This window comes from Pseudorca crassidens, chromosome 11 (genome assembly GCF_039906515.1).
Source record: "Pseudorca crassidens isolate mPseCra1 chromosome 11, mPseCra1.hap1, whole genome shotgun sequence".
Taxonomy (NCBI): Eukaryota; Metazoa; Chordata; class Mammalia; order Artiodactyla; family Delphinidae; genus Pseudorca; species Pseudorca crassidens.
Window position 1 is genome coordinate 88,390,105 of NC_090306.1, and position 25,395 is coordinate 88,415,499.

General features: G+C 39.2%; 2 protein-coding genes across 24 annotated transcripts in view; one reads left to right on the forward strand and one right to left on the reverse strand.

Annotated features, from left to right (window-relative positions):
* Positions 1 to 25,231, forward strand: TDG (thymine DNA glycosylase). Of its 9 annotated transcripts, XM_067697759.1 has the most exons (11): positions 1 to 216; positions 7,553 to 7,586; positions 7,973 to 8,109; positions 10,290 to 10,531; positions 11,355 to 11,424; positions 13,245 to 13,380; positions 13,579 to 13,661; positions 13,741 to 13,835; positions 15,991 to 16,162; positions 16,584 to 16,709; positions 24,876 to 25,230. In XM_067697759.1, exons 3-11 carry the CDS (start codon positions 8,022 to 8,024, stop codon positions 25,082 to 25,084), a joined length of 1,221 nt encoding a protein of 406 aa, XP_067553860.1. In that variant the 5' UTR covers positions 1 to 216; positions 7,553 to 7,586; positions 7,973 to 8,021; the 3' UTR covers positions 25,085 to 25,230. The 9 variants fall into 9 exon arrangements, with proteins under 9 accessions (XP_067553860.1, XP_067553855.1, XP_067553856.1 ...); XM_067697754.1 differs by lacking the exon at positions 7,553 to 7,586 and having other exon boundaries at positions 24,876 to 25,231; XM_067697755.1 differs by having other exon boundaries at positions 7,553 to 8,109; positions 24,876 to 25,229.
* GLT8D2 (glycosyltransferase 8 domain containing 2) overlaps positions 4,236 to 25,395 on the reverse strand; it is a 73,204-nt gene continuing 52,044 nt past the window's right edge. For 11 of the 15 annotated variants that reach the window (XM_067697769.1, XM_067697766.1, XM_067697765.1 and 8 more), the window contains 3 exons: positions 22,893 to 23,005; positions 19,888 to 20,008; positions 16,418 to 16,795 (listed from right to left, as the gene is read on the reverse strand). In XM_067697769.1, the coding sequence (XP_067553870.1) occupies positions 16,738 to 16,795; positions 19,888 to 20,008; positions 22,893 to 23,005 (292 nt within the window). In that variant the 3' untranslated portion in view covers positions 16,418 to 16,737. Of the gene's footprint in view, positions 5,316 to 12,437; positions 12,466 to 16,417; positions 16,796 to 18,924; positions 20,009 to 22,892; positions 23,006 to 25,395 lie in introns of those variants that run through there. The other 4 variants (XM_067697775.1, XM_067697773.1, XM_067697774.1 and 1 more) reach the window with 3 other exon arrangements.

The window sequence follows — 25,395 nt, forward strand, 5'->3', positions numbered from 1 at the left end:
GGCCTGGGGGGAGGGGGCACTAGAAACTTGGGGGAGGAGCTTGAGCGCCAGCCGCTGTCCCAGTTCTGCCAGCAATCGAATCTAAGTGTCTGGTTATTACCGTACCGCAGTACGTGCCTGGGCCGCGGTACTACAGTGTCCGGTCGCTCGCTTGCCAGGCAGGAGTAGCTGCGCGCGCGATCGGCAGCAGGGAATGGAAGCGGAGAACGCTGGCAGGTAAGGCCGGGGCGGGGCACCGCCCCTCCCCCCGCGCCCTTCGCCGGGTGGAGGGCCGCGGGCGCGCGCGCGCACGCACGCACGCAGGGGGGTCTTTAAGGCCACGGCCCCAGTACAAAGGCCGGTGCCGCGCGTGCGCACTGGCGGCCTGTTCGGGGCGCCCGTTGCTTAGGTCCCTCAGCCTGGGCGCCGCTTGCATCTGGGCTCCTCTCCCCAGTCCTTCCCGGCACCCAGCCAGCATTAAAATGCGATAATAAGCAACAAGCAGTCTCCGGTTAGTATTTGTTTCCGGTTACCTTTCTTGGCTGTATTTCCCTTCACCCTCCATTACCGTGCGGAGCTGTAAGGATGTAGTGTCACACGTATCACTCCAGGAGTCTTCATCTAAGACTTGTAGATTTACTGTGTCTTCCTTCCTCAAAGGTGTACGTCAGGGGCACGGGGTAGATAACATTGCCGCACTACAGCTCTTGAATTCTGGGACTAGGAATAACACTCCCAAGAAGTCGTGCGAAATTGTGTTCTAGTGGTCTTCGGGACTCCCTTAAGAATTTACTTGTAATATGTCCTTTGGGGAGTGTAAGAGGCGTGGAGAGTTTTGCAAAAGCAGACATCTCGAAATTGGAACCCCAGACGGAAAGCCAAATGAACTAAATATGGTAACAGAGTCTTTAAAAAGGAAAAAAAAAAAAAAGGTTTACATTGGAATACAGTACTGTTAGACCTAATGAAGAATTATCCTGACTTTCTGGCCATGGGGCCCTGAACTTGGGCAAGACACTAAACTTCTCTGGGCCTGTTCATATCTGTAAAATAGGGCGTCTGTGGAATCCAGTTGTGACATGCTGTGAGTCGGCGTTATGTGGAAGGGGTGTCTTAAGTAACCAACATAGATTGTCTTAGAGTTTAGAGAAGGAGATATATGTAGATAAAGTGCAGACTTCATCTTGACATTATGAATCAAATCCTGAAATAACTCCATTTCTTTCCGTGAAGAACTTTACAAATAAAAGAATTCACCAGAACTTGTGGAAATCACTCTCTGTGATCTTCGGATCTGAATTGAAACCTGGGTAACACCTTCCATGAAGTAAATTACAGTCATCTCTCCGTATCCGCGGGAGATTTGTTCCAGGCCCCTCGTGAACACCAAAATCTGGACGCTCAATACCTTAAATAAAATGGCAGAGTCCGGTCGGCCATCATGCCTGTTCCGGAATGCAGATTTGGGGAGGGCTGGTCGTTCACATTGTCAGACCGTACTCAGTGTCTTGCAGCAAAGTAATAGGTCTCTCTGGTACAATGTTTAGCTCAAAACTGTCTGACTTATATTTGGTCTTAACTTAATCCATTGGGTTATAGATCATTTTTTATTTTGATTTGCAAAGCTTTCACCTTGGGAAATATGGAGAATTCTGTGTTAGTACTCTGAGGAGTTTATCCTTGGGCATTCTGAAATGACTCAGGCCCCAGGTAATCCTGAGAAAGTGGTTCTCTGTCATCCTTGACTTTGTGCTAATCAAGGAATGGCATGGAACTTTGGGTATAGTGAATTTGCTATTTACTTTGGAAGATTAATTTCAAAAAATTCAAAGAAAAGAATTCCATAGATATAGACCCCTTTTTAAAAAAAGAGAGAATAGTTCAAGAGTCTAAACAAGTGCTTACAGTCTAACCAGAGAGGGAAAAAGGAAGAAGAGGACCAGTATGTTTCTAATGAGCTCAGGCATGAAAAGGATGTTTACCAAAGATGGGAAGTAGGATGCCAAGTCAAAAATGACTGGAAACGTGTGACACAGACCACCAAGAATACAGACAGTTAAGATTAACCCTCAGATGAGACTGGGCTTTCTAGAAATGTTCAAGAGACCAAGAACTTTTTTGAGTTAGTGTGGACAATAAGAAGGACAAGAAAGATTTGGGTTTTCTGCTTTGTTCACTGGCATGTTGTTAGTAGATGACAGAAAATATAAGCACTTAGTTCTGATTTTGATTTTTCATTTCATGTTAAGAAAAATGATTGTAGATGGAAAATGGCAGAATGATTGTTAGGTTTAAAGCTCAAGATCAATGAGGTCATTTAAGAGAACTTTTAGCAGCTCTAACAGAAATCATGTTTCCTGACCCAGATGAGTTGTATTTCAAGTGAGAGGCCAGATTACAGCATTCTTTAATAACTTGTAGACAACAGCAGGGGGGCCTAAAGTCTGAAAATAAACACATGGATCCCTTTTATTTTCCACAGGTGGAGTCTGTCGTGGAATTTATTGACTTTGATCCTAAATAAAATTTTTACTTCTCAGTGGTTATTGAACATATTTAAAAGGAACTAGTGACCACTAAGCTACAGTATAAGTTCAGAATAAAGCAAGACCTACCAGGCTAGGTTCATTCCCTTTTTGATAATGATACTAGGCTAGACAGCATCAGAAGGTGGATGACAGGGGTACCTAGAATATTTAATCATCCCCTGTTGTCTTTGTTACAACAAATGTATTACACAGCAGGCACTGTTTTAAGTGTTTTACATGTGTTAACCAATTTTATTCTCATAATCAATGAATTAGGTGCTTCTGTCCCCATTTTACAGATGTGGAAGCTGGGACATAAAGAGGTTAAGGAACCTGCCTACAGAACTAGTAAATGGCAGAGCTGAAATTTGAACCCACACAGTGTAGCTTCAAAGTCAGCCTCCCTAACATCTGTACGTTTTGTGGGCAAGATAAGGATAGACTGGTGGCAGTCCTCTTAGGTGAAATCAAAACTGCTTTACTACTGAGAGTCAAGGCCAGGCTGAAGAGAGGTCTATACTGATGTGCCATGTAGTCCTACCCCAACTTTCCAGTGTTTAACAGCTTCAAGGTGCTGAAGGCGTGCTGATAAAATATTTGACCCAACTCTGTGAGGGGTTTGTGGAATTGATAGATTGAGTCAGAATCCAGGTCAATCCCAACTGACTGGAATGTGAATCATCTATTACAAAAAGAGGCACAATCCCGTGCTTAAGTGTATAAAGAACAGTGTTACAGGTATGAGATGAGGGAGCGGTGATAAAGGGCAGTTTTCATTGATGGTAAATTCAGTATGAATCAACAGTATAATGTGGGTGCCAGTAAAGCTAATGTAATGATTTTGTAATATGTCTCCAGAATGAGGACGTTGATAGCCCTGCTCAGTTTCAGGATGATGAGGCTATGGAGTATTTTTATTTTGTTTTATCCTAAGCACTAGAAAAATGACCAGGTAGTGAGGAAACCTGAAATTATGCTATATGCACAATAGTTAAATGAGTTGGGGTTCTGGCTCATTCTCAGTTTCTTGTGTTTACAGTTTCTAGTAGACCCTGCACAGTAAGTACCCAGTAATGCATGGTGAATACACGCACTTCCACTTAGCAATATTGAATGTAGGCTTTAAATAGTTGTAATGTATTCCATCATAATTTATGTAACTAGTCCCGTTTAGTTGAGCATTTGGATTATTTAGCATTGATCGTTATTTTGTAAGTATTCAGTGTTGTGTATGCTTGTTTAAATGAAGGTAATAAAATGTTGCTATAGAGTGAATGTTTGTGTCCTTCCAGAATTCATATGTTGCAACCTAACATATGGTTAGGTTATTTGGAGGTGGGGCCTTTGGGAGGTGATTAGGTCATGAGGGCAGAGCCCTCCTAATTGGAATTAGTGCCCTTGTAAAAGAGATCCCAGAGAGATCCCTCACCCCTTCCCCCGTGTGAGGACACAGCAAGAAGTCAACCGAAAATGAACCATAAAGCAGGCCCTCACCAGTCACTAAATCTGCCAGCACTTTGAACTTGGACTTTCCAACCTCCAAAACTGTGAGAAATAAATATTTGTTGTTTATAAGCCACTCAGTCTATGGTGTTTTGTATAGCAACCTGAACAAACTAAGACAAATATATTTAGAAAAAAAGCAACTTACGTCTTTAAAATAGTAGAAAATAACTGAAGGTTAAAGAAGTTGGAGTCATTCATCTTAGAGAAACCTTAAAGAGTTAGTTTTCTGGGTTTTTTGTTTAATTTTTATTGGAGTATAGTTGCTTTACAGTGTTGTGTTAGTTTCTGCTGTACAGCAAAGTGAATCAGTTATACGTATACATATATCCTTTCTTTTTTAGATTTGCTTCCCATTTAGGTCACCACAGAGCATTGAGTAGAGTTCCCTGTGCTATACAGGAGGTTCTCATTGGTTATCTATTTTATGCATAGTTGTGTATATATGTCAATCCCACTCTCCCAATTCATCCCACCGCCCCGAGTTAGTTTTTTGAAATGCAGCAAAATCTGAATTAACTGGACTCCTTAGTCAACTCTGTGTGTGTGTGTGTGTGTATGCTCGTGCGCACATGCATGCCGTGTGTGTTTTGAGAAAGACCTTTGGAAAATACACACTTCATCACTTTCAGACAGTGGTAAAAAACCAGTCCTTTGAGCACTGTTGTTCAGGTGAAGGGGGTGTAAATGGAGGCTAGGAGAGAGGAAAGGGTTAACTGCAGGAAAGGGGAGAGGTGTCCAGAACATGTGTGTGTGTGGACAGACACAGATGATAGGAGAGAAAAGTCAACAAGGGGAAATAAAATCATTTATCATGCTCGTAAGTTTGATATCAGGGAATTATAGAAAATTAAAATGCTTTGGGGTTCGTTCTGAGTCTGGACAGGTTTGGTCTTATTTCCTACACTTTCTCCATATATGTGGAAATCACGGAATCTCACCCCTCATTTTCATGGGGAGGGAACAGAGGTCCTGAGAGGATGCTAAGTGCTCCTCTGTTGCTGTCTGTAATACAGAGAAAATTGTTGTTCATAAATATTGCAGAATTCTGAATTATGAAGTGGCAGTTTTCCTATATAAATATAACAAATGTATTTAGGAAATATTTTCACATTAAGGTTGAAATAGGTTCATGCTGCTTCCAAATTTAACCATTATTAGATAATAGAAAATTAAATTATCCAGAACTTTAGTTTCCTAGCATTCAGGTTCATAAAGGGTTTGGTACAGGTGTAATGCTGTCTTCTCCAAGTAGTAAGAACGTTGTAGTCCACCCTCTTTCCTTTTGTTCCGGCTCTTAGGAAGCTGTTAAGATAATCAAGCTAAATTGAATGCTCAAAAATGGTACATTACCTCAGAATTTATACATTCTGTTTTTCATAGCTTTCTCTATTTCTTTTCTACTTAAGCTTACTGTAAAGTGCCAGGGATAATTTTAGAAGGATTAAGGGACACATCCATATTATAGCCAAGTTTCTGGATTTTTTTAAAAAAATTGATGCATATCTCTTAAAATAAGACCACATTTTCTCTTCCGTATTTTTCACTTTTTCTTCAGCCAGCTGAATTCTGAAATTTTGGTTTTCAGTTTCTGAAAGTCAGAATTTAATGACCCCTAAATATGCGAAAGGAGCCACATTTTGGAAATTCATTTTTTGAAGTTCAGAATCCTTTCGTAATGGGAATGGTGTTTCCCTTGTCTTCATATTTTTAAGAGTGGATTTTTGTGAAGTGCTCGAAATGGGACAAATATGTGAAACTCTGAGAGCCGTAACAATAAACATGGGGGAGAGTGAGACGCTGCCTTCCTGACAATGCGACACTCACTTATTGTGACCACATGAGTTTTCTTTTATATATTCTAGCTAAAAGGGGCTATTAGATCTCAGGAAACCATCACTGGCCACAGTCCGAAGTTACAGTGCGTTTTACTGGAATTTCCAAGGGTAGCCACATGAGATCTCTCGACTAACCTAGCTATATAACCAGCTCCTCGTTAGCATATCTCAGTCATAAACACAGCCAGTATTTGGACAATTTATCCAAAAGTGCTATGAATATTATTAAAGAAAAGTGTGAAAAAAGAGAACATTTGACTTTGTGCCAGGCAAGGTTTAAGCCCTTTGCTTCTTTTCAATTTTACAACTTAACTTCTAGTCCTTGTCTACATACTTTCTCCATGAGCAGCCTTAGCTCACAGTGTTATTTTGTACCTTTTCCACTTTATTATAAACATTTTCTGTGCTTTTACATATCAATACATTTAATTTTTAGTAGCTGCATAGTAGACTCATGTTAATGTACTATAGTTTACTAAATCATTGTAATGTCTTTATTTTTTCACATAATTTGAAAACAATGTATTTAAAGAAATAAAACTCTTAAGGTATATAGTTTAATATCTTTCTCACTAATTCTTCATCTTTTCTTTACCATCTTACCCTTAAAGATAGCTTGAAGCTAGAATGCTTCGCCATTGTTTTGTCCATTGAGATTGGGCCCCTGTTTTTCTTTGAGCATCCAGTGTTCTAGCCTAGCCACCCACAGGTAGTTTGTAACCCTGTGTCTGCCTGGGCCGTTTAAGTTTATCCTGGGGAATGTCTTAGTTTGCCTTCTTTTTTTAAGAACCAAGTTATTAAGGTACGATTTACATGTTGTAAAGTGCATGCATTTACCGTGTACTAGTTTGCCTTTTTAACCTCCGCTTTCTGAGCACCCTGTTTTCTTTGTCCACACATCACAGAAAAAGAAACTATTAAGCTTGCCACAGAAAACATGGCTTTTCTCTCCAAATGGTAAATGGTACTTATCCATTTTATTTCCTAGTGTTTTTCTTCCTTCTGCATATTTAGTGGCATTTTTTTGGCATCAGCTGTAACTCAGGTTTCATAAAATGTGGGTTTACTTCCCTAGCTTTGTGCTGATAGCAACAGCTTGGGGTGGTGGTTTATAGTCACCAGAAATATTTTTAGCATTTGTTTTCTGTGAAGGCCTGTGTTCCTTACATTGAACAGAACACTTTGAACAGAGTTTAAATCGTGTTCAGAAGAGAGGTTTAGAGTAGTCTTTTCCATAAATTCACAGATATTTATGGAAATGTCCATTTCTAGTCCTCATTTAGTGGCAAAAAAACCCCAGCAACCATTAAAAAAAAACAGATCCAATGAATACATAAGTAAACAGGCAAGTAAATCAAAAGAGAACCTTACGTTCTTAAGGAATGGAGAGATGTTGGTCAAAGGGCATAAACCTCAAGTTATAAGATTAACAGGTTCTGGGGTTCTAATGTACAGCATGGTGATTATAACGAATAATGCTGAAGGATATACTTGAAAGTTGCTGAGAGAGCAGATCTGAAATGTTCTCACAACAAGAAAGAAATGGTAATTATGTGCCCCGGTGGAAGTGTTAGCTAAGGCTATGGTGGTAATCATTTTGCAGTATATGTGTGTCAGATCAACACTGTTGTACACCTTAAACTTATACAATGTTACATGTCAACTATATCTCAATAAAACTGAAAAAAAAAGTTTAAATTGCAGGGGATCTTTGTGACAAGAGGATTAAATACTGAAGGTAGGAATACAAATTATTTTTGTGGATATTTCAACCCTGTATGGGCTGGTGGGTCTTTCAACTGTCTACTAGAAAATTCCCATGATCTCATTTCAGGGAAGTACAGGCTTACCTGACAGGACTGGTAAGCTTTACTGATGACACATTTTGTCATTAAAACAGTGTGAGAGTTAATTATAGATGGTTAGTAGGTACCCGGTAAAGGATGGGTAAATGTGTACATATGGGAAGAGATCTTCTTCCCCTCTTTGCTCCTGTTGTCAACTCTAAATAAATACTATAATCTGGTTACAAATATTTGCATCCTGACGGTTTTTTAGAGCTGATCATTTAACCTTAGTTTGGGTAATTTTGTCTTCTTATCTTATCCTTGATTGTTCTTTCAGCTGTCCCCTTCAGCACGCGCAAGCTTTTTATACATTTCCATTCCAACAAATGATGGCTGAAGTTCCTATGGCAGTTATGAATGAACAAGAAATGCCGGAAGTTCCAGCCCCAGCTCCTGCTCAGGAACCCACACAAGGTAGTTTTCACCAGGATACTTTGGAAAATTAGCTACTGCATTAGCCAACATATTTAAGAAAGGGTTTAATGATTTTTTTTTTTTTTTTTTTGCGGTACGCGGGCCTCTCACTATTGTGGCCTCTCCCGTTGCGGAGCACAGGCTCCGGACGCGTAGACTCAGCGGCCATGGCTCACGGGCCCAGCCGCTCCGCGGCATGTGGGATCTTCCCGGACTGGGGCACGAACCCGTGTCCCCTGCATCCGCAGGCAGACTCTCAACCACTGTGCCACCAGGGAAGCCCTTATGATGGGTTTTAACTCTGTTTTTGTGTTAAAAAATTTAATCCACTTTTTAAGTACTTAATAAGTGCCAGGCACTGTGATAAGTTTTGGGGAATAAAAGAACATGGATGCTGCCCTCAAATATCTCCTAATCTAGTCAACATGGAACTCCTCTGTACACTAAGTGGTGCATAGGGGCACAGGATGCTGCGGGGCTGGCACCTAACTTGGACTGAGGCTCAGAGGCAGCTTCCCAGAGCTCTGAATTTCAAAAGTGAGGGAGTAGCACGTGAAGCACATGACAAATGGGTTGGGGAAAATTCCAGGCCAAGGGAGCAGTGTGCACCAAACCACAGACATGAAGAAGCATGACACAGTTGAAAAACCGTGATTCTGTGTTATTGGAGTCTGGAGTATAGCAAAGAAATGGTGAGAGGTGAGGCTGGATTAGGGGTCAGTCGAGGCTTCTTGTTTAACCTAAAGAATGTGTGTTCTATTCTGAAGGCGATAGGAAGCTGTTGAGAGAACGGAATTAGAGGGGGACTTAAATAGATTGATATTTTAATATCATAGAGGATAGACTATAATAGAGATATATCATACTATGTATCTAATAATAATAATATATATGATAATATGGTAGAGAGCAGGGCAGAACTTGGAGGTGAGGCCGTGGTTCATGGATTTCTTGCTGGAAGTGAGGGAGAAAGAGGTACCATTCACCAAGACAGGGAATTAGAAGAGAGGAGAAGAGATTTGGGGGTGGATGGTGGAAAGGGTAACGATTTTCCTCAGCGTAGCAGTACGGTGTAAGGAACGTGCTCAGAGTTTCAGTTTATGGTTGCAGGAGCACATCTAACTCCACTGCGTTGGAGATCCACCCTGCCCTCGACTCTTCTGTCTTTCCGGGCAGGGGCACTAGGACTTCTCCAGCCACCAGCCGATGGAGGTGGACCCCTTGGCATAGGGAGTGGCTGAAGCAGTGTGAGGAGGAGAAGAGAGGACGGATGGGAGGCTCAGTTGAGGAAACGCCAAATGGTAGCGGAATGGGATAGGGGCCCGAGACATGAAGTGCTACGGTAAAGCGTTACGGATGACAAAATCAAGACCCCTTTGGGTAATTTTATGTCCCTGGTGCTTGTCCACAGGTAATTTTCCCCCAAGGAACATCTGCCATTGTCTGGAGATACCTTTGATTGCAATGACTGGCAGGGTGCTACTGGCACGTAGTGGGTAGAGGCCCCAGTTGCTGTTAAACATACTTGAATGTACAGGACAAGCCCTCACAGCCCAAAATCATTCAGCCTAAAATGTCAGTAGGGCCAAGATTGAGAAACTCTGCTTGAGGCCCTGAGATCAGAGCCCTAGTCTTCCCTTTTGACAAGTACTGCCAGCCCAGAGAGTCCATCCCCAGCATGTCTCAATTCACCTCTTCGACTGTGTGGGGAACAGGATATACGCTCAGTCCCTAAAACAAGCCCACAAGCCATTTGAGTTCTGCTGGAAATTACGGGGAAACTGAATTAAAATGTTTCCCTTCCTCCCTGTTTTTCTATCTATTTATTCTTTCATTCGTTGACTTAACTATTTATGTATTTATATTTAGAATTCTTATAAAATGGTACATAGATACTTCGCATCCCTGGGGAGGCCAAGATGCCCGATAATAGTGTGTGGAAAATCAATCTATGATTATAAAGGACATTTCATCCCAAGAACGGCTAGCAGAGGAAGGAGGGTGGGATTGAGGCCACATAGACCCAGAAGGGAGGCGGAGGCATTGCAGAGGAGAGTGATGTTGGGAAATAAAAGAGAAAAGTAGAAAGGATGTTGATGGGGTGACTTTTCTGGGAAAGCTGCTAAAGCTTGTAAGTTAAGGTTTTTTGCATTTACGTCTTGGAAATCATTGTGTTTCAGAGACTCCAAAAGGAAGGAAAAGAAAACCCAGAAAAACAGAACCAAAAACACCGGTGGAACCCAAAAAACCCGCTGAAGCCAAAAAATCTGGCAAGTCCACAAAATCAAAAGAAAAGCAAGAAAAAATTACAGACACATTTAAAGTGAAAAGAAAAGTAGACCGGTTCAATGGTGTCTCAGAAGCTGAACTTTTGACGAAGACTCTACCGGACATTTTGACCTTCAATCTGGACATTGTGATTGTAAGGATATTTGTTCTCCTTTGGTTTTATAAATAGCATTAGTGGATTAACTTTACTTAACCATATCCTTGCAAATAGTATTTTGCTGAAAAGAACCATTTCTAAGATCCTCTTGGTAGTAAATGGAGTCACCTTCTTAAGGTTGTATTATATGGGTGAGTTTAAGAGGGTGGGCTCCGGGGCAGGGCTGTTTGCTTTCACATCCTGCCACATGGGTATGACCACGGACAAGCCTGAACCTTCCTAAACCCCAGTTTCCTCTTTGGTGAAGCAGGGGTGATGACAGGATGAAGGTGGATCCTTTGGCATAGGGATTGCAATTACATAAAATAATCCACGTGACTCACTTAGGTTGCATGACGCCTGTGGGTTCTCCGTACATGATAACACTGATTTTGGACTTTGATTTTTGTCAGTAACTGTAAGCAACATCAGCATGGAAACAACTGGGTGGATGATGTGGAGTCAGCTGCTTGTTGGGAGTTGAGAAGCAGACTTGTGGCTGGACCTGGGCTCAGGTTGATTGATTGCTCCAGCTCCTCTCTCTTTCCAGCCCAGTTGGGGGTGAGGCTGCTGGGGATATGAGGGAGTCAAACTGGTTTTTTAAAACAACACCAAAACTTGTAATATAAAGGAAATCTCTTTCCTCAAAATGGAATACTTTGTTCAGGTCAAGAGTTGGTACTTGATAAAGCAATAGCTTCTGACGCTGGATTAGATTTTTATTTTAATCAATTCAGTTTTATCCACCCCTCCTCCATGGAAGCCCTAAGACTTAAGCCTACTTTTCAAGACTAAAATGTACAAACATTTTGTTTTGTAGATTGGCATCAACCCAGGACTAATGGCTGCTTACAAAGGGCATCATTACCCTGGACCTGGAAACCATTTTTGTAAGTGGTTACCTTTTTTATTTATTTTTTTATTTTTAAAAATATTTATTTATTTGGCTGCATCAGGTCTTAGTTGTAGCACACGGGGTCTTCATTGTTGCATGTGGGATCTTCGTTGTGGCATGCGAACTCTTAGTTGCAGCATGTGGGATCTAGTTCCCTGACCAGGGGAAGGCCCCCTGCATTGGGAGCATGGAGTCTTAGCCACTGGACCACCAGGGAAGTCCCTGTGGCTACCTTTTTTAATATTTTACTTTTAAACTAGATATTCTTGTTAACAGTTTGGGTCTTTTTTTTTTTTTTTGGTTTTTTTTTGCGGTACGCGGGCCTCTCACTGTTGTGGCCTCTCCCGTTGTGGAGCACAGGCTCCGGACGCGCAGGCTCAGCAGCCATGGCTCACGGGCCCAGCCGCTCTGCGGCATGTGGGATCCTCCCAAACCGGGGCACGAACCTGTGTCCCCTGCATCGGCAGGCAGACTCTCAACCACTGCACCACCAGGGAAGCCCTGGGTCTTGTTTTTTTAAACCAAATTGTTTTATAAAAAGAAACTATATGGTTGAGTAAATATAATACATCTTTTCTATGTGTTTTTACACAAAAATAAAAGGTTTGAAATGATCTGGCGCTGTTAACATTTTGGTGTATAAGAGTGGCGGGGCATGCTTCCCTGGTGGCGCAGTGGTTGAGAGTCAGCCTGCCGATGCACGGGACACGGGTTCGTGCCCCGGTCTGGGAAGATCCCACATGCTGCGGAGCGGCTGGGCCCGTGAGCCATGGCCACTGAGCCTGCGCGTCCGAAGCAACGGGAGAGGCCACAACAGTGAGAGACCCGCGTACAGCAAAAAAAAGAGTGGAGGGGCATGAAAAAGGAGTACTTTCTCTTTTGTTTGAGTTGTTTTCAGTGAGTTTTAACACCTTTTTTTAAAATGATTTTTCTTTTTTGTTACTATTCTTTTATCTACAGAATAGTAACAGTAGTACATCGTTGTGCCAGTACAGACAGAATACTTACCTTTCCAGATTTCTGCTCATCTTATTTCCTAGGAGAAATGAAATGCATTGGCAATCAAGCTGTAATAGTTAAGAGAGACTCTGATTGGAGACATTCTCCACAGATGCTTTGTATCTAGCAGAAATTAGTATTGAAGACCCTCATACTTGTAGAGTGAGCTTTAAAACCAAGTATAACTCCTGTTGTATTGTCCTATATATAAGTCGTCTTATCTATTATAACACTGCCTAATAGACAAGGCGTGCAGTAGACAATCAGGAAACACTAGCTGATTAAGTAAACAGCATTAAAAACCTTTAGGACAAATGATAGTAATGTATTTTTGGAACTAATAACATGTTGTCTCCATTATTTGAAAACAAAATTTCTAGAGAAGTTTGAACTTTTCATTTTCTCCACTGTCAAGATGTTTAAATGCCCTGAGTCCATTGGTGTATGTTTATCTGTTTAGGGTTTTCCAGTAGCAGGTGGTGGTACTTCCAGTTATTTAAAAGCTAAACAGTGTTGAAGTTTACTACACTGACTAGCTGTGTACCCAACAAGCATTTACTTTGACCCCCTGTAAAAAGGAGAAAAATAATAGTAATATTTCATAGTTACGACAATTAAATGAGGTAATCCACGTGAAAGACTTAGCACAGCACCCAGCCCATAGTAATTGCTTGGTATGGTATTTGACCTATGTTATAATTTTTTAAATATCCAAAATCTTTTTTTTTTTTATTTCAAGAGTAGACCCGCATCAATACATGGGGCAGACAAACCTTTGACCTTCTACAGAAATAAACTGAACTCTCTTCTTCACAGGGAAGTGTCTGTTCATGTCAGGGCTGAGTGAGGTCCAACTGAATCACATGGATGATCACACTTTACCAGGAAAATATGGTATTGGATTTACCAACATGGTGGAAAGGACAACACCAGGCAGCAAGGATCTTTCCAGGTGATTGCATAACATTCGGTTTTGTAGGTTGGAACCTTGGTCGTGCTGGGTGCCTCGTGTACTCTAGGAACATCCCATGTATCTAGTTTAAGCTGAGCTTAACAGTTATATGAGTTGATCTTTTATAGAAAGCTATCTGAATTTAGCATATTATAAATATTGCCATATTTATATTTTGACTTTTTAATTCGATTTTAGTAAAGAAGTTCGTGAAGGAGGACGTATTCTAGTGCAGAAATTACAGAAATATCAGCCACGAATAGCAGTGTTTAATGGAAAATGTAAGATTTACTTTTAAATTTTATCTTTTTTCTTTGCTAACATTATGGGCAATGTAAATATGCTTGTATTTCATTTTAGGTATTTATGAAATTTTTAGTAAGGAAGTTTTTGGAGTAAAAGTTAAGAACTTAGAATTTGGACTTCAACCGCATAAGATACCAGACACAGAAACGGTAAGTCCTTAAAACTACATTTGTAAATCAACTAAATATGAATTTTCTCTAGCTAGTTTCCCCCTTTTATTTGTTCTGTCCATTTTTAATTTATGCCGTGAAAAAAAAAACACTGTATTTTGTGGAATAATATCTACATATCAACTTGAAGTAATGGTTGCAAATTAATTCAGATACTGTTATAGTTTTATTCGAAAAAGAAACATTTGTCAGATAAATGTCTTTATGACATTATGTTAGTTATGTTATTGGGCTAAAATATCAAGAGGAGCTGGCTCACAAGCTCATTCAAAATATATTTAATGGCATATTCTTGTCAAATTCCAAGTGGGTTAGCCCTTATTCAGTTGTGAAACAAACATGTAAATATAGACATGATCCCGATTAGTGAAACTGCTAATCACCCCCCGTTTATATATCCTGGCCCAATCTCATGTTAGAGCCATATAAACAGAACAGCCCCGTTGCAGACAGGCATCCAGCCAACCTGACTGGCATTTGGTGCTATTGTCTTTATACATAAAGGCATCATGAGATAACACATTGGTTTTCAAACTATAATTTCTGTGGAGTTTATGCAGGCATTTGATTCAAAGTTTGCTTCTTAAATATAGTTTTAAGTTTTGTTTACAACTTTTAAAATAAAAATACACATGCACAGACCTCTGTGTTATAGACAGCATTTTAAATGACGAGAAGCCAACGTGCTGACAAGTTTTTGTGGAGACCTCAGAATAAAGTTTCTGCCACCAATATATATTTTAACTTCTTTTTAAATTTCTTCTGTTTTTAACTAATACGTGATTGATAAAGTAGGTTGTAGCACTGGTCATTCTTTAAATTGCAGCCTACCCTTGTCTACTTGGGTAAAATTGTACAGATGAGTTCACTACTTACTATAAAGTACTGCATTATTGTCCCTTAAATGCCAGATGAGGCTCAGGTGTGTCTCTTAGATGTGTGATCATAGTAGTGCAATAAAAAGTGAACCTGAATCATATCAAGATAGGTAGTTTTAGCTCTTACAATGATCTGTGAGTGCATTTATCTTATAAAATTTATTCTTTATCATGAAGTATTCAGAGTTATTGATGATATTAGTGATCCAGCTTTGAAAAAATCTACTTTTTCAAGTTTCTGGATCACTTTAATTGAAGACTATCTTGAGCTTGGAAAATGTGCTGTTACAAAACCTGGTAGCGTTTGCACCTACATATCTTTCTGAATCAGGATTTTCTAAATGCTGCATAAACAAAAAAATGTAAGTCAATAACGGTTTGTTTTTTTCCTGTAATATATGGTATAGAGGCCAATTTAAAAATTGTAAAAACTTGCAACTGGAAAGTCCAAAATTCAGCAGCCTCACTCTTTTATGTAAGATATAAATATCCTGATATATTTTATGCTCTGTGAAGGACAATTTGTCATCATCATCCAAAATGATAAATGCAAATATCTTTCTTCCTAGCCATTCCACTTCTAGGAATTTATCCAACAGATAGACTCACACATATTCAAAAGTAAATATATACAAGGTTTTTTACTACAGCTTATAATATTAAAAGATTGGAAACAACCTAAATGCCCACAGGTGGGCTCTGGTTAAATTATGAAACTACTACACAGCTATAAAAAAGGAAGCTTGTTTTACTCTGATATAGATACCTGATACTGAATTTGATACAGAATTATCTCTGAGATACATTGTTGAGTAAAAAAAGCAGGGTGCAGGATAGGGAATAGAGCATGTTACCATTTGTGTGTTTTTAAAAGGGGTGAGGGAGAGTACATATATCAGATACATTTATTTGATTGTATATTCATGGAAAACCTCTGGAACTAGCAATTGATTGCCCTTGGAAAAGAGAACTAGGTGGATAGAAACAGAATTTAGAGGAAAGACTTTTCATTGTATACTTATATGTCGTTTTGTACGAACACTGGGGGAGGCGGGAAGCCTCATTGTTTTTGATTTATTGACTTTGTACTAAGCAAATATTACAAATTTGAACTCAAACACAGCTAGTTTTATTGATTTTGCATATATTTATATAAGTATCAAGTTATTAACCGAAAGAAAGATTTTCTAATCTCAAGATGAGTGGATTCAATAGAATTGTAAGATTTCTATAACTACAAAATGTTATGATTCTAGCTCTGCTATGTTATGCCATCATCCAGTGCAAGATGTGCTCAGTTTCCTCGAGCCCAGGACAAAGTTCATTACTACATTAAGCTGAAAGACTTAAGAGATCAGTTGAAAGGCATTGAGCGAAACACAGACGTCCAAGAGGTGCAATATACATTTGACCTGCAGCTAGCCCAAGGTATGTTACCACTGTCACTCCTGTTGTTTGTTTCATGTATATCTACATTATAGAAAGTATGCTGTGAATTTTAAATTAAGCAGGAGCGAAGAAAACAATTATATTAGCACCCAGAGTGCTCTGATAACAGGTGTTAGTCACTATTAAAATCCTTTTCCCAAGGACTTCCTGTCTCATCTGGGCGCTCCTGCAGATGTCTAGGAGCCAAGAAACAGTGCAGCTCACCTCAAATTAAATCTAATAGGTTTTGACAGCTTTTATGAGTTAATTTGGTTTATGTTACAAAGAGTTTAAAGCGAAAGTTGTGTCTCAGATGTGACATTCAAGAAAAAGATTTGTTCACGATAATGTTTTTTGAATAAAGCTATCTTCAAAATTGTTATACAAAATCAGTTTTAAATCCCTTTTACCCTTCTCACAGAGGATGCAAAGAAGATGGCTGTGAAGGAAGAAAAGTATGATCCGGGTTATGAAGCAGCGTACGGTGGTGCTTATAGTGAAAATCCGTGCGGTAGTGAACCTTGCAGCTTCTCTTCAGATGGGCTGAGTATGTCCCCTCCATCTGTTTGTTTCTTTCAAAGACTTGGTTTTGCCAGGATTGGGGAAAGAAGTTTTTTTAGAGAGAGTAAATTCCTGAAGAATGGGAACGGAAATACAAAAATCTATTTAGTGACTTAGAGTGAAAATTTGATTGTTATTTGGTGTTTAACTTCACAAGCTTTTACAGCTCATTTTCTTTAAGTCACTGACTCTAAGTCATCCTAAGTGCATTTCCCTCCTTGGATAACAAATGAGGATTTATCAGTCCATATCTTAAAATAGAATAGAAATTTACAATTGTATTCAAGAAGCTTGCTTAACTATTTTAATAACAGCTCTCCTTCACTGGACCGTTAAAATCACCTAATTAGATCATTTAAAGCTTTCAGATAGAGTAAACTAACATTCTTCCCCCCTTCCCCCCCCCTCCTGCCAGCAGCTGACAGTGGAGGATCAACTTTCAGTGACATTCCAAATGGGCAGTGGATGACCCAGTCATTTACAGACCAGATTCCTTCCTTTAATAATCACTGTGGGATGCAAGAACAGGAAGAAGGAAACCATGCTTAAGAATGGTGTTTCTCTGCCCTGCTTAAATGCTGCAGTTTTAATGCAGTTGTCAAGAAGTGGCCCTCTTGACACCACCTCAAAGTGGTTTGTTAACTGAAGTATTTTATTCATATTTTACTCTGGTGATGTAATCATGGTACAGTAGAACTACTTACGGACCTAAGTACTTTGGAAGGAGAAAGTAGAGTTTTTTTGTGTATGAGTTTTTGTATTGGAATTAATCATCATTCCAGCTTTTTATAAACTATCTTTCATTTATGAAGAAATTGATTTCCTTTTGGGAGTCATTTTTAACCTGTAATTTAAAAATGAGTCTGCATATTTACACTTGATTATTAACTGTGCATAAACTTAGACGCACCGTTATCCCTTTCATGCGTAAGAAGGGCGTGCTGATAAGATTCCCACTGGTAAAGAGGCAAATGTGCTGATTTTCATCTGTGAGGTTAACCCTCAGTGGAGTCTCATTTGGTAGTTTTTAGTGGTGTTTGATGGGCTTCCTGAGTTGTATTCACACTCAGACCTCCTTGCTTTACCAGGGGTGAGCATTTCTGAGAGTTGCTTGGTAGTAGAAATGGGGAGTATGGCCTTGCAGCAGCAAGGCTAACCCGGCCTTACATGTCAGGGCCATGAGCCCTGGCTTTGGCCCTCTCACCCCCATGTGTTGGTCCTCTAGTAGGCAGACACTATTCTGCTGGGATGGTTAAGTTCCAGAGAGTGCAGAAGACCTTTTAAATTTGCTACTTCATCTGTGTTTTACTTGAGAGACATACATTTGATAGGGAAGGAACTGAATTTCTCTCTCAGTATCTATCACCATTCAAATTTTATCCTCCTTGGCTTTAAGCATGTAACATGGAAATGATGAGAAATGAACTTTCAGACTGAGTAACAAGATGCTGGAGGTGTTTGATAATCTTATTTAAACTGGTGCTTTATGTACATGAGATGTACTAAAATAATACAGGATTTTTCTTGCTAGGTAAATTGAATAAGCCAGTAATTTTAAAAAATTCTTTCTCTTCATCATTGCTCTTTGTTACTGTGGACTAAGTGAACCTCATGGCCAGGTTACTTTGAAGTAATGTACCTTTGTGATTTTCTAATGCATTTTCCATGGTGCTACAAATAGTCCAGACTACTGGGCCTGGTGGATATCAAAGCTGGGTATTCAGAAATGCCAGTTGCATTTACTCCTGATCACTTCTGAATATTCTGATTTTATACCTACCCAGGGAGCATGCTGTTTCTTGATATGAAAATATTTATGAGGTTTTGTTTTTTTTCTAAAAGGTTATATGGCCTGGTTTTTTTTGTAATAAGAGATACAAATTATTGTTGTGAATCTTACCATGACTTTGTAGCTATAGCTCTGATGGATTTTATTTTTCCTTTAGTCTAGGTAAAGCTGTGTAAAAGTCATTCGTGTTATTTAAATCACGTACTGTACTGCTGTTTACATGGATGTTTTGTGCAGGTGCTTTGAAGTGCCTTGCATCAGGGATAGGAACAATTTAATTATTTTTTTCCTGGGACTCTGTAAAGCATGTAACTAGGTATTGCTTTGGTTTTTAACAATTACAGCCTTACATAGATTTTTTTTTTTAGTGGAGAAAATACCTTTTAAATTATGATGGACACGCACTAGAGAATGGGTTTGAAGATTTTTTTCAAGCATACAATAATGGTGTTTTTCATTAAATATGACAGATGAACAGTAAATGTTGATATACCCTATATACAACAATATGAGACTTTTTCATTAAATAATATTTAAAAAGTTTTTAAATTCATTTGAAAATCTGATGGTTTTTACAATAAAAAATATTGAATATGATTATCCTTAAGTTGCATTGTCTTCTTTAGCAAGACTTACTGGTATTCTTTCCCCTCGTTAACCTGAGATCAGTTTGTCTTCTACTATATTTAACATGTAGAATAATATATAATTAAAATCATTAAAAATCTATGAATATTTTATTTTTTTTTAGACATTTCATGTTTTAAATGTAATATATTGTTCTACCCAAGACAAGACTGACAACCTGTTAAAAAATATCTACATGTGAGGGCTTCCCTGGTGGCGCAGTGGTTGAGAGTCCGCCTGCCAATGCAGGAGACATGGGTTCGTGCCCTGGTCCGGGAAGATCCCACATGCCGCAGAGCGGCTGGGCCCATGAGCCATGGCCACTGAGCCTGCGCGTTCGGAAAAATTAAAAAAAAAAAAAAAAATCTACATGTGAAAAATATATTTAGAAATGTTTTAAATTTGTGGCTATAATTTTCATTCAGAGTTAAGCAAATTGATTGCTGAAATCTATCTGGGTTTATTTCTTCCCAATAGCATGTTTCACTCACATTATCTTCTATAATTGCCACTTGTGCTTAAGGAAGTAAATCAATACCGATATGATTCAAGGTACTATTTGTACACAGTAGGGTTTTTTGTTTTTGTGGATCATTTGTATCAAAGGTACTGTTCATAAAGAACGGTGGTATAGTAGGCTACAAATGGACAATTCCACATTATTTATACAGGAAATATTTAAAATGTCGTGTTATATCAGCTGTTGGGATGATGGAGTTTAAATATCCCTGCAGGGTCAGGAACAAACCAGCTCTCCCATAAGTCGTTGTGAACACTAGGGAAGTCCCAAGGTTTATGTCTTCCATTCCAGTGGAGTAGTTTTGCTTCCTGCAGAAAATGCTCCGAATATCTGGTATCTGGATTCCAGGCTTCATTGTGTTTAGAGGAAAGTAATAGGTTTGTTAGGAAATTAAAATTTTATATTAAAAATTCAATACAAGTTCATCATAAAACAAAAAAGAAATCAGACACATCAATGGGTATGCAATGAAGAATTTACCACCTACCCTAATTTTCCAAAATAACCACTGTTAAAGAGTTTCTCGTGAAATTCTTCCAGTAATGTTCTACCTGTATACCAGTGTGTGTGTGTGTGTGTGTGTGTGTGTGTGTGTGTGTGTGTGTATGTGTGTGTGTGTATTTTGTACCCTACCTTTTAAAATTACTGTCTTGGAAAACACATGTGCACAGCAGCACATGTGAATTCACTGAATCATTTTTAATGGCTGCACAGAATGGATATATGACTGTTGAGTGAGTTTCTTATTAAGGACATTTAGGCTGTTTCTGTCCCTTCACAAGCATAAACAATGCTACAATGAACAGTCTTCTATGCATATCTTGTACAGATAATATCTGTAGGATAAAATCTTGTATATGGAACTGCTAGATTGAAGGGTCCGTGCCTTATAAATTTTGATAAGAGATTGTCAAATTGTCCCCCAAAGACTTTGTATTAATTTCCCTCCCACCCAGAGTTTATAGTTCTTGTTTCTCTGCATTTTCCGTCCTTAATATGGCAGCATTTTCTTTTAAACAGTCTTGTGTTTACCCTATAAAATGTGACTGAGAATGAGATCTGCTTTTTAACGAGCAGCTGCCGCCATTTGGATATTACTCTCCTCATGAGTAACCGCTTAGAGACTATGCATTCACCTTGATATTGTTATTGCTCAGCATATTTTTAGAATATCTCTTCCAGAAGTACATTAAGATCTTGTGAACATAAATTTTTTAAATATCCCTATCATGTTGCATTTTCTTTCTAGGAAAGAGAATGTGGTGTTTTCAAAAAAACAACTGAAAGTCCATTGAGTCAGGAGAGGATGAATAGCTAGAACATTATTATTCTCGTTTAACGTATGATGTAAGAGGGAAACACCCCCCTCCAAACCTTTCTTTCATTATTCATAAACATGGCTGTGCAGGGAGTTGCAGAAGAGGAGCTAGGTGTTTGGGCTATAGTAGCATAATTGGAATAATTATCAACTTCCAAAGAATCTATACAAGGAAATGCTCATCTGGGGAGCAAAGCCTTCACGTGGGAAGTCTCCAGGAAGTAGGACATTGTCTCTCAGCCCCACGACTGAAGGACTCTGTAGGCGCTTGCAGTTTTGCTTTTAGCTAAATAAATTTCATAAATTTTAAAAATCTTAAGCCTACCTGTTTAGACCCAAACTTAATACCCATTCGTGTTACACTGCTTTCTGCTTTCAACAAACTCTAAAACGGAATCATTTTTCAAATGATTTCTGTGTAGCTTTACTTTGCAGACCATCCCTGATTCCAAAACGTTCAGCAGAGACGTAGGCTCTGTTCTACAAGGAAAAATGACTTCTCTCCCTTGGGAAGATTCTGCTCCTTCCTACTTGTCAATAAGTTAGATGGTTCATAAAATGTAATTCTGAGTCTCTGTTCCAAGATCATAAAATGCTCTAACCCTATCGATCTAAGCTCCTCATAGCTGTTCCTACACAACATTTTAATAGATATTCTACTTTGATGAGATTTTCTACACACTCATCACATGGAAATGTTGATGTTTGACCTAACAGTGAACCCAACATTATTATAAAGCGAATCAGACAGAATATTAGTGTCCTTAATGTCCCCGTGTCACCCTTCTATGCATACGGATGCTCAGAAAACTCGGGAGATTCTGGTGAGGCAGAAACAAACCTACACAGCATCATTCAGAGGAGACAGTAACCCAACTTCCACAGTTTTGTCTGTCTTTCCTTTTTCAAGGGAGAGTAGGGGACATATCACCTTGCAGGATCGTTCTGAGAGAAGGAATGTTCACGTCTATCCCTGGAGCCTAGCCCAGGGCTTGGCAGCGTATGGGCACCTGGTAAATATAAGTCCACAATCCACTGTCTCCAGTTCTAAAATAATCAATCCCCAAATGTCTGGAAACAAAAAGATTTTTAATAACTTCTTTGGCAGCAAAATCTATAACCCTCTCACGGTACTGCATAATGTAAGTATGTGCACAACATTACCTTTTAAAAATTCAAAACCTTTCTGTATTTCTAAACAGATCTGGCCCAGTGGTTTTGGCTAATGGGTTGTGGCCATATGTTTGAATGAATGTGAATGTCTTCTGTGCCAGGCTCTGTTCTAAGCAGTTTTACACGTATTAGGTGATTTGTTCCTTGTAAAAACATAAGGTTCTATTAGCTTCCTTTCACAAGTGAAGAAACTATGGCACAGAGAGCTTGAGTAACTTGCCCAAGGTCATAGAAAATAGCAGAGTTGGGATTCCAGTCCATACCCCAGAGCCTGTACTCCTGTAGTGAAGAGTGAATAAAAGACTTGAGGGACTCACGTAGTGCAGTCATTAAACAACTTCTTTTTAAAAGAGAAATTGCCGGCTATCTAAATTCATCATAAACTATTACGGTAATTCATTTGGTTTTGTCCACTACGGGCTACTGCAAGAGGGCAATAAAGGCATGTGAAAAAGTTCTGACAGTGAAAGTTCCATCGTAACAATAGTTCATGTTTAGCAAGCACGTACTATATGCTAAGCATGAGTCTAATTGCTTTTCCTGAATTCCTAGAAACACATCTCTCAGGTCATTTTTATCACCTGCATTTGCAGAATCTAAGGCTTAAGTAACATGTCCAAGGTTACCTCCAAGGTCACCTGGAGGATCTGAATTGAGGAAGCTGGTGCAATAGCACACGCTTCTCGCCTTGGTGCTCATTGGGTCTATAAAATGCACATTGGTGTTCTTCTGAAATACTTACCCAGGTGCCTTATGTGCCACAGGGGGTTGATGGTGGAGTATTTCCCGTGAAACACAATCAGCATTGGGGAGGTGGCCACCCCTCCTCCCAGGGAGCTGCTGTAGAGATTTTCCCTAAGAAACAGAATAAAAAAGCAACATTTGTCCTGGAGTCCCACAGACTCAGATGAAGCAGAATCTAATCATTTTAAAAGGTGTAAGACAGTCCCTCACTATATAACTATGGTCTTTCATTTTTCTCCAACTTTTTATTCTGAAAATTGTTAAACCTACACAAAATTGTAAGACGAATACCATGAACTCCCATATACTTTACCTTGATTCACAGAGTGTTAATATTTTGCCATTTTACTTCTCAGGCCTTTTTATGGCAAACTTCGAAGATCCCAAATTCTGATCCTACATTATTTAGAATGACTTTACTCACAAGTTCAAGGTTATGATAATATTAAAAATATCCAGATAAAAAAGACGGACAAGATATACAATGCCATGATAATAGTGGTTGCGTTATTTTTATGTTCTCTTAAAACTTCAATGATGAAAAATGATTTAAAAATTCAATCTTTATTTTACTTTACTTTTCTTAGCTTTAAGTCAGTCAACGTATCATGCATATTTTAAAGTTGATCTAGGACTTCCCTGGTGGCACAGTGGTTAAGAATCCGCCTGCCAATGCAGGGGACATGGGTTCGAGCCCTGTTCCCAGAAGATTCCACGTGCCGCGGAGCAACTAAGCCTGTGCACCACAACTACTGAGCCTGCACTCTAGAGCCCGCGAGCCACAACTACTGAGCCCACGTGCCACAACTACTGAAGCCCACGCACCTAGAGCCCGTGCTCCGCGACAAGAAAAGCCACTGCAATGAGAAGCCCGTGCACCGCAACGAAGAGCAGCCCCCACTCAACACAACTAGAGAAAAGGCCCGCGCGCAGCAACTAAGACCCAATGCAGCCAAAAATAAATTTTTAAAAAATTCTAAAGTTGATACAAAAAATTCAATCTTTAAAAAGTTGACTTTACAAACAGGACTTAATAAATTTCATTGGGGGCTTAAACGGACGAAAGACCAAACACAGACATTGCTTTAGGAAATCAAGCTGGATTCGTTTTTCTAAAGGATCCTTAAGGAAGTTAGTGATGTCAGGATACACAGCACATTTTCCAGGACAGATGGAAGGGCAAATTTCCACACCCTAAGATCCTGCAGTTATGGATTATAATCTCTAAGTGAATGAGGGTAATATCACTGTTCAGGAAACCCAGCATTCTCAATCTTAACAGGCCAGAGGAAGTCTGAGCATAGGCTAGTTGGAATATATGCCTGAGATCATCAAACTTGTTGTTATATAATATATTATTACCGAGAGCAATTCAATACAGTACATTCAGGCATCTCCCTCAACCCCTACAGGCCAACATGAGTTTAGTCCAGGTATGTTCCTAAACTCAGTACAGTGGGATCAGTACAAGGATCAATTGCTCTGATGTCTCCAGGAATCAGACTCACAGGGCCTTTGACTGGTTGTAGGCTTACCCCCTAACCCAAACAGGTATAATACCTGTTCTCTCCCTTCCTTAAAATGTTGAAATATCTTCCTGAACCTGCTCTTCCGGAATACTATCTTCTGTCTATGAATTTCAAACATGGCCTATAATGTTTTCCCCATCATATTTCTTTTGCTAATGATATTACATTTAATTAATTTACAATAAAAAGGTAGTTTATATGAATTCTTTGATATTTAAAATGTCTTATCAATATGTATAAAGATGAAGCTTGTAAACTGTCTTGTTCAACTCTTCTATAAGCTTTCTAATTTTTAGTCTTTATCATTTACTGAGAGAAGTATGTTAAAATTTCCAATTGGTATTGTGAATTTCTAAATTAGTTTTTGGAATTGTCAATGCATGGATTATAAATTTTAAGGCCATGTCATTAAATGTTGTTAAGTGATATTTTTTTATTTTTATTTTTTGCAGTACACGGGCCTCTCACTGTTGTGGCCTCTCCCGTAGCGGAGCACAGGCTCCGGACGTGCAGGCTCAGCGGCCATGGCTCACGGGCCCAGCCGCTCCGCGGTATGCGGGATCTTCCCAGACCAGGGCACGAACTCGTGTCCCCTGCATCGGCAGGCGGACTCTCAACCACTGCGCCACCAGGGAAGCCCGTGTTAAGTGTTATTTTTTAAAAAGTTGACTTTATAAAATAATTCTTAAAAATAAATCTATGTAAGAAGGAGAAACTCGACTAAGATAAATGATTTGCAGTCAAAAACGTTCACTAGAATTCTGGGAGAAGATTTAAAAATCACATTACTAAACAATTTATTAGAAAATGTTTGTATAATAAGGGATTGCACAGGATCTCACCTACTATGACATATCGTTTGAGGACGGATTTTTCATCCACTGCTCCCTTTTTTCTCAACAGTGCCTCTGTAAGAAAATCTGACCTCAGATGTCTGAAATATTTCTAACCCCTGAGCTATGCATAGAAAAT

Excerpts from the sequence above, each read along its gene's own strand:
- TDG (XM_067697754.1), top strand. The coding sequence starts at position 194 with ATGGAAGCGGAGAACGCTGGCAG. Across the intron at positions 8,110-10,289 it reads TGCTCAGGAACCCACACAAG|AGACTCCAAAAGGAAGGAAA; the intron begins GTAGTTTTCACC and ends ATTGTGTTTCAG. Across the intron at positions 16,710-24,875 it reads CTTCTCTTCAGATGGGCTGA|TACACGGGCCTCTCACTGTT; the intron begins GTATGTCCCCTC and ends TATTTTTTGCAG.